Consider the following 12,747-nt stretch of genomic DNA (forward strand, 5'->3'; position numbering starts at 1 on the left):
TAGAATATGACACACATTTGGCTCATCATGTATATTTACTGTAATATATTATTCATATCTGATTTCTTCATGTTCCTATATCCTTGTTATTGTTATATATTACATGTATATTTATATTTGTATCTTATTGTGTCGTATCATATCGTATCGTATCACATCGTATCGCATCGTGTCGCATCATATCACATCGTGTCACATTGACTTTGACCCTTGCATTCCTTGGTATTGGTTGCTTGTAATGTTTATACTGTAGGAATTGAAGCTGATTCTACTGTTGTACTCATTGTAAGTCACTCTACATACAGTAAGAGCACCAGCTATAATTGACAAAAATGTGAGTGTGTACACCGCTCATGTCTTATACTCCATCGTTTTCGAACCATATAGGTTTTAACTCCAAATCCAGAAATAGTATGACCTTCGTAAGTATCAGCATATTACATTTGAATTCAAACCCCCATGGCCTACGTTTGTTTTAAAAACTCCAATGCACTCTGGAGTTAAACAGTATTGATTTGTCACATGTTTAGATTTGATTTGCATAAGGTAATTTGCTATGCCGGAGCCAGGTCAATAGTTGAATGTGCTACATGGAGCACTATTGACCTCAGACCTGTACAGCGGAGGAGGATACAGTGAGGGGAATAAGGTGCATCGGCTTTGTGCACAGAGAATATTACACCTGTCGCCTATGGAGGGAGAACACATTACATTCACACAGTTAGGCTTTTTTTTGCTTTTTCAATTATGCCTGTGACCCTTTCTTCTCGCTGTACGGTTGAGAAAGTGTGATGTCACGTTCAGGTTTTATGCTGAAAGATTCAATACTTTTTATCACACTTTTATACAGCTACATGGGACTTCAGCGGCAGGGGGTTTTACACGTCATACAGTGGACAAAAGTCTGTTCAGAAGACAGACAATGATCTTGGTTTGTATAGATGTAATCTCCACTAATAGCGTTAAAATTGCTGTTCCACACTCCCTTTACCAATTACCAGGCTACAGGGTCCAATACTCTGCCCTGCGCTCCTGAGACCTCAGCCATTGATTTACTAATGAGAAATGTGGAGAGAATTGGAGATGCATGACATTGATTGGAGAGGGTGGTTAACTGGATACGTAGTCTACCCACGGCCTCTCAGGACCTCTAACCTTCAAATAAACACATGAAAAATCTTAGCTGAAGAAATAATTTGCGGGATATGAAAAGATGACTAAGAATGACAAAACAGGACTTTTGGTTGTTTTTTATAAAATGATATGAGTATTTGTATAACACTTTTTTGACATCAACATACCTCTCCATTAAACACAATATTAGAAGCCATAAAATCACATTTATCTGTTTACATAAACTTTAGGCACAAAGCCATAATAGCATCTTTTGGTCATCTTAAACATTCTTAAATATTCATATATTTTAAACATCCTTGCAGAGTTCATACAGCAAATTAAGTGTTCAAATAGCAAATAAAGTGGGATGGAACAGCCATCTATTAATGCGTTCCACTCAAACTTGACAATATCAAAGTGTCAATAAAGTACTTTTGGTGACAATGAGAACAACCAAGAGACACCAAGAGATCACAAAACTTGGTTGTTCATGTACAGTACTGTATTCCTCTTTGTGGAAATGCAATAATATGTCCTGCATCATGAGCACTAAAGCTGGATTCTCCAGACACTAGTAATTTTGTTAAAACACACCTTATGTTGATCATCACATGACTCCAAAACAATTACAGTTAGATACAGCAAGCCAGTGTTACAATACAAAACAGAATGTGATGGGTGGCAACTGGTACACAGGATTTATTGCAGTGCACACCAAACACCAATAAACAATGTCTTGAGAACATTCGCCTTCAAAACTTTTTTGATTTGTCTCACATCACTACCAGAACCTGATTATGAAAGTTCACTTTATTACTTATTATGGCAGAAGACACTTATCTAAGAACAAAGCAGCAGGCGGAATGAGGACTATCAGTGACTGTGAGGAGGCTGTATCTGAACATTGATTTGAGCAAATTCATGCAACAATACACACTAAAATTCTACATTTCATTTCAACTTCACTCACGCTATTTTTGTCTTATAGTGTTTTCTAGGCCTTGCCCAAGAAGAAGACCTTTTTTGCAAGCAGACATCTCCCTGAAAAGGTACTGTCCATGAAAAATATGGCCTTTTATATTAATGTTAACACAGATCAACGACCCAAATCCACAATAGTCTCACAGAAACAGTATACAGGTATATACAATACATAAAACACATTTGAGAAATAGAATAGAATCTTGTTTTAGAATACTTATCGTATCAGTGCAATCAGAGTGGTATTTCAGAGAAAGACCCTATGATGGTCAACTGCAATGATATCTGGCTCATGTTGTTCAAGTAGATTTATGAGGTTTGGGTGCCTAAGAAGTACAATATAGGCCTACAGTTTTCTTTACAACTGTCTACTGTATAGTGAAGCCCTAGGTGATAAACATGTTAGAATCTAATGAGGATTGTTCTGCATTGCAATGAACTTCAACTACTTCTTTACACTGGCTGTTTGAAACGAGTAACCATTTTACTTGAATACACAGAATGAATTTAAATATCTAATTTAATGCTTATTTGTGCAATCCGTGATGGAAAGTCTGTTTAAGTGAGCCAACTCACCATAACTGCAAACATGACTGTGTCAGGTCTAAGAGTAGCCACCCTCAGCGTACATCTTGCCGGCCGGTTCCTGTACATACTCCTCTGTCTTATCCCAGTCCTGCACCCAGCCTCCGTTGAGCTGTGCGGTGGCCCCGTAGCTTTTGGCTGGACCGCCCATCGCACCGTAACCCTGGGTGATGTCACCCGTCTCTTCGGCCAGCTCGTCTTCATCAATAAAACCACACTTTTCGTCACTGGTTTCCTCAGGGTCGGCCCATGGCTGTTTCTCCCCAGATGCAAAGAGCCCATAAAAGATCACTCCCCCGTAATGCACCATGGAAGCAATAAGGAAGACGTACTGCCACTCTTCACGGGTCTGGGGAGAGATTACAGTTGTTGTTGAGAAGTTGGGCCAGGCTGCAACATTTCTAAAGTATTTGTTTAAGTTCCTATCTGCATCATATAAACATTCATATTTGAATAGAAATGATTCACCTTGTTCTTCGTCATAGCTCCCACTATTAGAGGGCAGACCATCCCTGACAGCGTCCCCACACCGTTGGATATTCCCATGAGGATGCTGGCATAGCGAGGAGCGATGTCTAGATGATTAACATTGAAACCTACAACAAGGAAGAATAAATATTTTGAGTTTTGTGAAGTTAAACATTGTAGTTTGTTGTAACCCATTCTTCATCCATGCAAGACCTCAGAAATCTCGGAGACTCACCTGATATTGCAAAACCGCTGAAACCCACCGCCAGAACCAAGAAAGAGATAGCCACCCCCTTACTGTGAGAGTAACCGACCACCAATAGGAGAGTAGCCTCCATTCCAAACCCTAAAAACAAGAGTACAAAAGTTAAATGTTGTTATGATAAGTAATTGATCTACTCTGTAATGTTTACAGACAGATTGATAAGCTCTCACCTCCGCAGTTCATGATTTTCCGGACCGTAGTGGTGGACATGATGTTGTGGGTTCGCAGGTAATCAGCTAGCTGGCCGCCTAGGGGCACGATGATGGTCATCACCAAGTGAGGGAGCGCTGACAGCATTCCAACCTGAGAAACCACGGACCACAGCCATCAAATACTTGTCTGAAGCCAACCTTCTGTGACAGGTACAAAGTGATTGTCACAAAAAATGATTCTTTCAGTCTCAGAACAAATCTCTCTCTGTGTATTTCAACCTCTGACTCCAGTCTTACAGCTGAGCAATAACTCACCTGCAGTAATCACAGAGTGGCTACAGTTCAACCTGCACCTGAATTACAGCTGTCAAACCAGTTTGATTCATGCTTCACACTCTCCCAGGAGGGCAAAGATTATGAAATTCTAAGAATAACTGGGATGTTTTGCTGTGATGACGCATTCACTGATGTTGGATGAGAAAATTGATCCAAACCACAGTACTTTGAGAAGGAATTTGCTGCAAAAAGTCCATCTTAACAATTCATTTACTTTTATACTAAAATCGTAAAATCTTAGAACAAATGAAAATTATGTCAATGGGAAGAGATAATTCCACTTCAGTATTTTGAGACAAGACAGAATAAGGGAGATCATGGCACTAGTATCAAGTTGATTTGTATTGGAAGCGAAATCATTTCACCCCATTGGCAGTTTATAACACTCAATATTGATTAAATGACTTGTTAGGATGGATGTTTTTTGCAGTGTTGATACCAGGCATTGTGAAGGATTTGTTTACCTTGCTGATTTCAAAGCCGAACACCTCTTCAAAGTAGGCGGGCTGGCTGATGAGGAGCAGATAGAAGGTCCAGCTCCTGCAGAAGTTTGCCACGATGATTGCATAGACGGGCATGGAGGAGAAGAATTTCCTCCAGGGGGTCTTGAATTTCTATTAAAACACATCATAGCACATAGAAAATCAGTTGAATGCACTTTGTACAGCATGACAAAGCAAGGGATGTGCAGTGAGAACTCACATCAAGTGCACCCATCAGCTGGGCGCTCTCTCCGATGCTCTCCTCGATGTAGCGCCGCTCCTCATCAGTGATGGTGGGATGCTCCGCCGGACTCTCATACGACACCAAGATCCAGAACATGTACCATACCATTCCAAAGGATCCTATACAGATAGAGAGAACGGTGATATTAAAAATCTAATGCATTCATTTATGGGGATAGCTCTAATGTTACTGATCCAGAACAGAGATACGCACCATACAGGTAGAAGACAGAGGACCATCCTGTGTACTGGACCAAGATCCCAGCCAGAGGCATCGCTATCACTGCTCCAGCATAGGATCCTGTACAGGAGAGAACACCCATAGTGACCAGAACTTGAACCCTGTTTCTTATTCAGAGAGCAGTGTTGTTCCAGTGTGTAGTGCAAATTTTAGGAACAATATTTTGTAATTATAAACATTGTATTGCAGTATACAAAGTAATACGATAATAAAATCAATATGACCCTAATGAGCAAATCTTGCATTTTCACAGTAACTTGAATCTTAGTATGTAGGTTATGTACCACAGAAGGAGATAGTTGCCAGACGACTTCTCTCCAGTGGTGGAGCCCATTTACTCCAGATTCCATGGCAGGCTGGGTAGGTCACTCCCTGGACAGTGACACAAGCATTACAGTCACACCTTTCATCGATCAAATCATCTGACCGACACAAACATCATATTCTACTGACTTTGACACTGCTTTCTCTAAATTGTGGCACAAACTCTCCTTGTGCCTGCACAAGCTATTTTCAGCTAGGGGTAGGTCAGTGATTTGCCAGATTCATAAATACAATTCACATTTATTTTTCTTTTTATGATTCAACCAATAGAGTTTGCATCATCTAAAGATATCCCATTTGATTGGTGTAGCCAGTTCCCATCTGTCAGAGACATGCAAGACAAATTGTGCTTAATAACAAACAAACTGACATGCATTGTAGCTGACCTTTCTAATAGAGACTAATGGGTTAGGTGTGAGTCAGTGCAAATTCAAGCTGACTACCCACTTCAAGAAAAAAAAACTGAATTGCTCCCCATTAAATCTTCATTACACACTAAGTGGCACACAATCAACTATTGATAGACACAAATTGCTGGGGCTTGCTTTGGGAGACACCCTGAAATGCTAATGTTTAATTTGCAGTAATAAGGCGATGGGCGCTGAACACAGGCGGATCTTTCTCAATGGCCATGAGCCTCTATTGAAACGACAGTATGCAGCTAAACAAAATGACAAAGGAGGATGACCTTCAGTCTGATAATAGCGCCTCTCTGAAACCTTGTCTTTTCCATAGAGTTGGGACAGCCGCCTACATCAAGTGGATTTTATCTCTTTTGTTATATGTGTTTCTATGTGAACATGGAGCTGTTTCTCCCAGGTAAGCCAGTACATGTAAGCCCTGGTGTTCCGAGTTTTCAGTACATGCTCTGAGCTGTTTGCTGACTAATCTGATAATTGTATACAGCATAAAGAATGGAGCTTCTTCATAATAGGTTATGTTTTCCATTGCAAATGAATATGGTAAACCAGGGAGATCAGTAGTTTCAGCTGTTTTTAAACTGTGAACAAATATTGAATATCTAGACAATTTCATTAGGGGTCAGTTTCATCATACATACAGGTAGAGTTCAGCTCTCAACTTGGAAATCAGGCATAATTGTTGAGTCGTATAAACATCAAGACCTGCCAAGACGCAGAATAATGTATGTAAAATCAGTGTAAATCTTATTGATCAGTACCTCCACAAGGCCTTGTAATATCCTCACAAAGATGACGCAGCCATAGTGAACCCGAGCAGCCGAGGGAATGAACATGTTCAGGGTGGATGTCAGGAAGATGGCTGCCCCAAAAACTCTGAATAAACAGGTTATTAGGATTATAGGTCAGAATATTATAAAGAGAAGATCATCAGCATCAATAACAACAACAACATTATCATCATTGACGACAACAACATATAAGAATATCAAATCAACATGGTTGTAGTCATGATGATTTAAAATTGGCAGAATTGCTGTATAATGTAATAATAATATATGATATATGGATGTATAATGCTAATATTATACAATAATAAACGCATGCCATTGATAAATAATATAACAAGCATATTCTAATTGAATGCTGCACACATAGCAGGCAGTTATGAGCTGAGACTGAATTTCCAGGACACAGAGAGGTGGGACTGGGTGTCTGGACCAGAAGGTGTCAGTGGCTCAGCTGACTTGGCATGAAGAAGATCTGCAAAGATTTGCATGCCGTTTGGGCTCAGTTTTCCTCACGGAAAATCACTATAACAATCCTATAATATTGCTATAGGGATCTATAGTGTGTCTGTGATACTCACTAATGAGTTTATGGTGATCTTGTACTGCATGATATTTTTTTAAAATCTCCTATCACTATAATATCTCTATGATTTTCATATAGAGACTTGATAATTTTGCATAGTATTTGTGTGCTATATTATGTCCACAGTATTCTACAATTTATGATAGAATTACTATAGATGTTTTTCGTAAAAGTTCCTTGCACCACACATTGGCTTTGCACAGATCCTGTTGTAGTAGCTGACTAATCAACTGGTAATAAAATCCTGGTAATGCGGTACGGCCATTGATATCATATAATCATTGCATACAACCGCATTTCGCACAGGGCTTTGGCTTGTGTGGTTGCCATGCCTCTGAATATAAAGGATTAGACATGGTTGTCCCGTGGGACCTCATTAACATGAGGAGGCACGCCTGCCGGGCATCAGCCAAATCCCCAGTTTATCTGCTGTAAGGTCAGGTTTCCTTCTGAAACCACGGGCCTCACATCCACTTGATTGACTATCATACATATTGGACTTAATAATTACATTAAAATAAAATAAAACAAAACAAAGGGAAACTGCATGTTTGAAAATATCTTCTCTCATAACCCATCTATTTGTTTGTTATTATTCAGGCAAGTTACCTGTTTGCTGCTAATCGTGAAGAAATATACCCTCCTGGAATTTGAGTTACTATGTAGCCCCAGAAGAAGGATCCATGAATCATCCCCACGGTCTCTGGATCCCAGTTGAATTTCGCTTTCTTTCAGACACAAAAAAAAAATCAAGGCACGTTTCATTTACTTTTTCAGTATCCTTCAATATGAATTAGCATAGGAATAATTAGGCTTATTTTGTTGACACTGTATGTTCAAAATGTCTTTCTTTTTTAAGTGTTCTTACGGTGAAAATATTTACAAAGATAAAGCAGATAAATTGATTCAATGCAAATGGGTCTGAGTCTTAACCAGTGATGTAAAAAAGGTGGGTAAACTATGGCTTCCAGGCGGTGATCACCATTAGGCAATAAACCACCAATACAAATAAAAATCATGTAGGCTATATTTCCAGGGAGCATTAATTTGTGCTTTTCCTAGTCTACTATATGAATTTACCATATAATTCAAATAAAAACGCAAATAAAAAAGTGTGTAGCCTCAGTTTAGCTAGGCCTACAGCCCTGGGTTTAACCATGTGTTGATCTGAAAAGTTATTGATTAGTCTATCGGCTCGTGCTGGGCGCCCACACTACCTATGAAACACAGCACAGGATGGGGAATGGGCGGGGATTATAGGCACCTCTTTGATGATGATCTTGCCGTTTTGATGAATTGTGCTGTTATTGACCATGCTGACGATGGCCACACCCAAGTTACACCGGATACCGAAAGAGATGCAGAAGCCGAGCCCGCTCATCATAGCGATGATGTATCTGCGTGGAAGCCCGAAACATGTGCAGTCGCACAGCGGCGTCTTCCTCTCCTGGTCCTCCCGGGGTCTCCCATCCTCCGTCAGCTCGATCGCCTCACCTGTCTGCTGCCGCTTTTCCAGCTTCCTACACAACCATGCGATATACTATTAGCTTTTAAATTATAGATAAATCCATAATCTAACCTATAAATCCCTCTTGGCTGAGTCAAATCCAGCATGCAAACAGACTAAGGCATTTAAAGGGAGGTCAGGGCCGTTCTGGAAAAAATGTGTGATCAATTCGTTGATTTTCCACAAAAGGAGCATAAAATAAAGCCTAAATCTGCTGGTCTTTATGCCTCTTATAGGCTATTTGTGGCTTGTGCTACAGAGGCATTTGGTTCTCGGTTTTACAATGTGGTTTTTCAACAACAGGCCTTGGCAAAGTCTTTATTTTCCTCTTTCCATTTTGTATAGGCCGCCTAAAGGCTGGGTCGTTTTGGTCGTTTTGTCTAAGTTAAATTGCGTTTTTCGTTCCATGCTTAAATTCCCCACGTTTCTGTAAAGGAAAGACTCGTTGGTAAACGAAGACAAAATGACCTTCATACCGCATTGCAGCACTATCAGCATCATCTGTGTTTAGAGTTAATTTTGCCCTTTTGTTGTTTAATTAGCTCTCATAAATATGGTCTCGGCATTTTGTCTTAGCTCGAATTTGGGATTTACTCATAGGAATGTCATTCAGAAATGAAAGATTGTAGGTGCAGGCCTTCTCCTATAAAACAACAGGCCTGGGCTACAGCTTGAATGAAACCAACAGCATTTTTTTCTTTCATTGCGTTGCGTGACGTTTCTCTGTTGCAGCCTGTAATCAAGTTGAGCAACTTAATGCCATTTTAGCTCTAAGAATAATGTTCGGCCTTAAATGTATGCCTGCAAAAACGGTCATTTGAAATATTGTTCTCTTGCAAATGCTTCGTGCTTCCAGATGGTTTGTGGAATTTTCGATTGTTTAGCCGTGATATTGGATCACGGGGTATTTTATTCTCCCATTCAATGGAAATATACAAATAACATTAGCATTAAAATAAAAAAGATCTGACAAAAGAATGTGGAAATGTGGAAAAAGACAGTTAAATGGCCCTGCTACATCCAACTTGCCTACTCTAATTTTGAAACAGAAAGCCTGTGTGTTTTGTAATCAGTCATCAATTTTCCTTCGATTAGATTTCATTCAGGTCCTTCTGACGCTACAAAGAATATAGTAAGACAATTGATATGAAGTCCATCGATCTTGAATTCACACTGATGGATACATAACGTAATAGATATCCTCCGACCTTATGTCACGACTCGTTCTGTTTCATTAATTATTAAAAACACCCACAGCTGCTGGTGGAGGGGATCATCCTCCAGGGAAATATCTGATCCTTAAATATTCGGGCCCCACAACTGTGCTTTTCAGCATCCTGTCCATAATTCATCTTATAAAGAAATACGATTTCCCTCTTGGCTTCAATTGAATTGTAGGAATAAACACATTTAGACAAAGCCGACGGATTTTTTGGGGAACCAGTTGTTAACATCTGGATGTCTTTCCTTTTTAATTTCTCGTAACAGAACTAATTTGGGGAATATAAGACATGCATAAATGCTCATTACTTCGCCTTACCTGTGCAGACTCCCGAGGGCCTTTCCTGCGAGATTTTTTAGCCCCTCTTTAGTCGGAGGGAAAGCTCTCTCCTTTCCTGGCTCCATATCCAAAATATCTTAAAATTCTACAATATTATAACAAATGGAGGTGCAACATTAATGAGCATATTGTTGAGATATAAATCCAAATAATGTGCTTCTCTCTCAGCATAAAACGATTCGATGTCCTGAAAAGACGAGTCGAGCTGGAGGGGGAAACACGTTCAGTCTGATAGGGCTGGTTTCACAGTCACAAAACAGCAGTCAAATAAGTCCGCTTTTGCCTTGCGCAATGTTAATCCATGCAGAGCCATCTTAAGATCCAGGCAGTGATTGGAAACAAACAAAAAAAATAATAATAATAATGATAATAAAAGTTGGAAGTATTTAGGATTCTAAGAGAAAACGTCGTCGAAACGCGGTGAAATGGAAATAGCTTCACCCTGCAGTCAGTCACGCGCGGGAGCTCCTCTCTTATCTGAGGTGAGGATCGCCGGTGAAGCAGCCGGAGGAGACTTCAGCACCGCGGACAGCGCGAGCTCCGCTGTCTGCTGCACCTGTCAGCAGCTCTGCTCAGCATCCAGCACGCCCCGCCCGCCACACATCCACTAATTGTATTGTCATTTAAAATCTGTTGCTTGTAAGCTTTGCATAGCTTTTCAGTCCGTCAGTTCTGACTGATTGACCTGTAACAAGGTTCAAGACGAGCTCCGTCCACTTTTAGAGCAGAGGCAGTAAGCACAAAGAAATGATCCTCCTCCCTCCCTCTACACCCCGTCTGTCCTTGTCTTTAGTCCTTACCGACTATGTTAAAACTTCACAACCAAATTGCGCAGAGCTATTCTGGCTTAATTGAACAAACTGGGAATTCAAATGGTAGCGTATTCATTGAAAATTGCACTCCACGCGTGTGAATCCAGAGTGGGAAGTGGATGTGCAGCCAACCACACAGAGGCAGTGTTGTGTAGGGAAGTTATGGAGACCATACCTTTACTGATGGAGATGAATAGAGATACAGGAGACTGGAAATCAACGTATGTTTTATATATTTTTTTTATATCTAATCCAGCTGATTAAACAAAACATACACAAAGCGATTGAACAAATAACACACCAAGGTTTTCCATACAGTTTTATGACATATGTGACACAAATAGACATTGCAAAACACATTATCAATTTACATTTGGACTGCTGATTAGAAACGGCACAGCCAGGCTCTATGGTCTGGGCAGTATGCACAGAGGAGTGACAGTAGTCATCCCTTGCCTTTGCCCCTCTGTCCTCCGCTCCCGCTGAGATAGCACTGGGGCTAACTTTGTGCCTGGACACTGGGGGAACAGCACGGAAAAGGTGTCGTGAAACTCCCTCCTGAACTGGCCGCCTATGAAGCAGCTGAACAGAGGGTTAACACAGGTGCTGAGGCTACAGAAGCACATCTCCAGGGAAAACAGCAGGTCTGTCGGCTGCCAGGAAGCGGGGCTGTCGGGGTAGACTGTCCGCATCACGATGGCAGCGTTGCGGCTCAGGTGGTACGGCAGGTAGAACAGCGCGAAGAGGATCAGCGCTGCGCTCAGCACGCGCCGGAGCCGCCGCTGCTTGCTGCGCGGGTTGGGGAGGCCGGGGCGGTGGCGCAGCTCTCGGACACTGCGCAGGCAGCAGTAGCAGATGGAAACCAGCGGGAAGAGGAAGCCAGCGATGGAGCAGAAGAGGGAGTAGGGCAGGCTCTCCTCGGTCTCCTTCAGCAGTATGTATAAGGTACAGACGGTGCGGTTGATCCCAGGGCAGGACTGGATCAGAGTCATGTTGGCAACAGGTATGCTGGTGAGAAGTGTCACCGTCCAGACCACCACACACAGCAGGCAGGTCTGCCGGCGGCCCAGCAGCACCAGGGAGCGCAGCGGGTGCACAATGGCGAGGTAGCGGTCCAAACTGATGCAGGTGACAAAGAAGATGCTGAGGTAAAAGTAGTTGTGGTACAGCAGCCGAACAGCCTTGCATAACGGCAGGCCGAAGCTCCAGTACAGTTTGTCCAGATGGTACTGGACGAGGAAAGGCAAGGCCAGCAGCCAGGAGGTGTCAGCCAGGGTCAAGTTGAAGAGGAGGACCGAGCTGCGGGTCCAGCGCCGTAGGCGGTGGAAGAAGATCCAGAGGGAGAGCAGGTTGAGGGGCAGCCCGAGGATCAGCACCCCCAGGAAGAAGGCTGGCATCATGCGGAGCTGCACCACCAGCAGCCCCTCCTGGCCCGGGCTGCCCAGGTCGCAGAAGGGTTTCTCTGGAGCCTGTAGTGAGACATGCAGCAGTGAGTTGGCCTTAGGCACAGATCAAGGATCAACTTGGTCTTCTCAAATACAGCGCTATTACAGGATAATCAATTTGCAGCCTCTGTGTTGCTAGGAAAGAAAGCTTGCTTCAACTGAAACAAAGCTTCATTTCAGCTGTACACTGTCATCAGTACACACAACATAACACAGAGTGATAATTATTTGCCTTCATAGAAACACATATTCAGCTCTTCCTAAGCTAACCTCACTGCATAGTCAGCCAAACATGTAAAAAAAATCACTTATGAGGACTAATTCTTATTGTTCCAAAAATCTATTTTGCCTTGCTAGATAAAAATGTTTAAAAAGCTGAAATAAAGCTTACAGTGAACCTTTCTCACCTACCTGAACTTGAGTGTTGCCCATGTCT

The 12,747-nt window shown here is 41.8% G+C and overlaps 3 protein-coding genes across 3 annotated transcripts in view; all 3 read right to left on the reverse strand.

Annotated features, from left to right (window-relative positions):
• Window positions 1-12,747, reverse strand: part of LOC139909490 (CD81 antigen-like) — a 106,608-nt gene that overhangs the window by 18,326 nt on the left and 75,535 nt on the right. The window lies entirely within an intron of this gene.
• On the reverse strand, window positions 2,702-10,119 carry slc17a6a (solute carrier family 17 member 6a). Its single transcript, XM_071896598.1, has 12 exons — window positions 10,034-10,119; window positions 8,251-8,506; window positions 7,596-7,714; window positions 6,374-6,488; window positions 5,154-5,241; window positions 4,843-4,929; window positions 4,606-4,748; window positions 4,368-4,517; window positions 3,586-3,718; window positions 3,386-3,496; window positions 3,151-3,278; window positions 2,702-3,031 (listed from the first exon to the last, which is right to left on the reverse strand). Exons 1-12 carry the CDS (start codon window positions 10,117-10,119, stop codon window positions 2,702-2,704), a joined length of 1,746 nt encoding a protein of 581 aa, XP_071752699.1.
• Window positions 11,274-12,743, reverse strand: LOC139909501 (P2Y purinoceptor 6-like). The gene is made up of 2 exons (XM_071896615.1): window positions 12,723-12,743; window positions 11,274-12,335 (listed from the first exon to the last, which is right to left on the reverse strand). Exons 1-2 carry the CDS (start codon window positions 12,741-12,743, stop codon window positions 11,274-11,276), a joined length of 1,083 nt encoding a protein of 360 aa, XP_071752716.1.

The sequence above is a fragment of the Centroberyx gerrardi genome, chromosome 4 (genome assembly GCF_048128805.1).
Source record: "Centroberyx gerrardi isolate f3 chromosome 4, fCenGer3.hap1.cur.20231027, whole genome shotgun sequence".
NCBI classification, from domain to species: Eukaryota; Metazoa; Chordata; class Actinopteri; order Beryciformes; family Berycidae; genus Centroberyx; species Centroberyx gerrardi.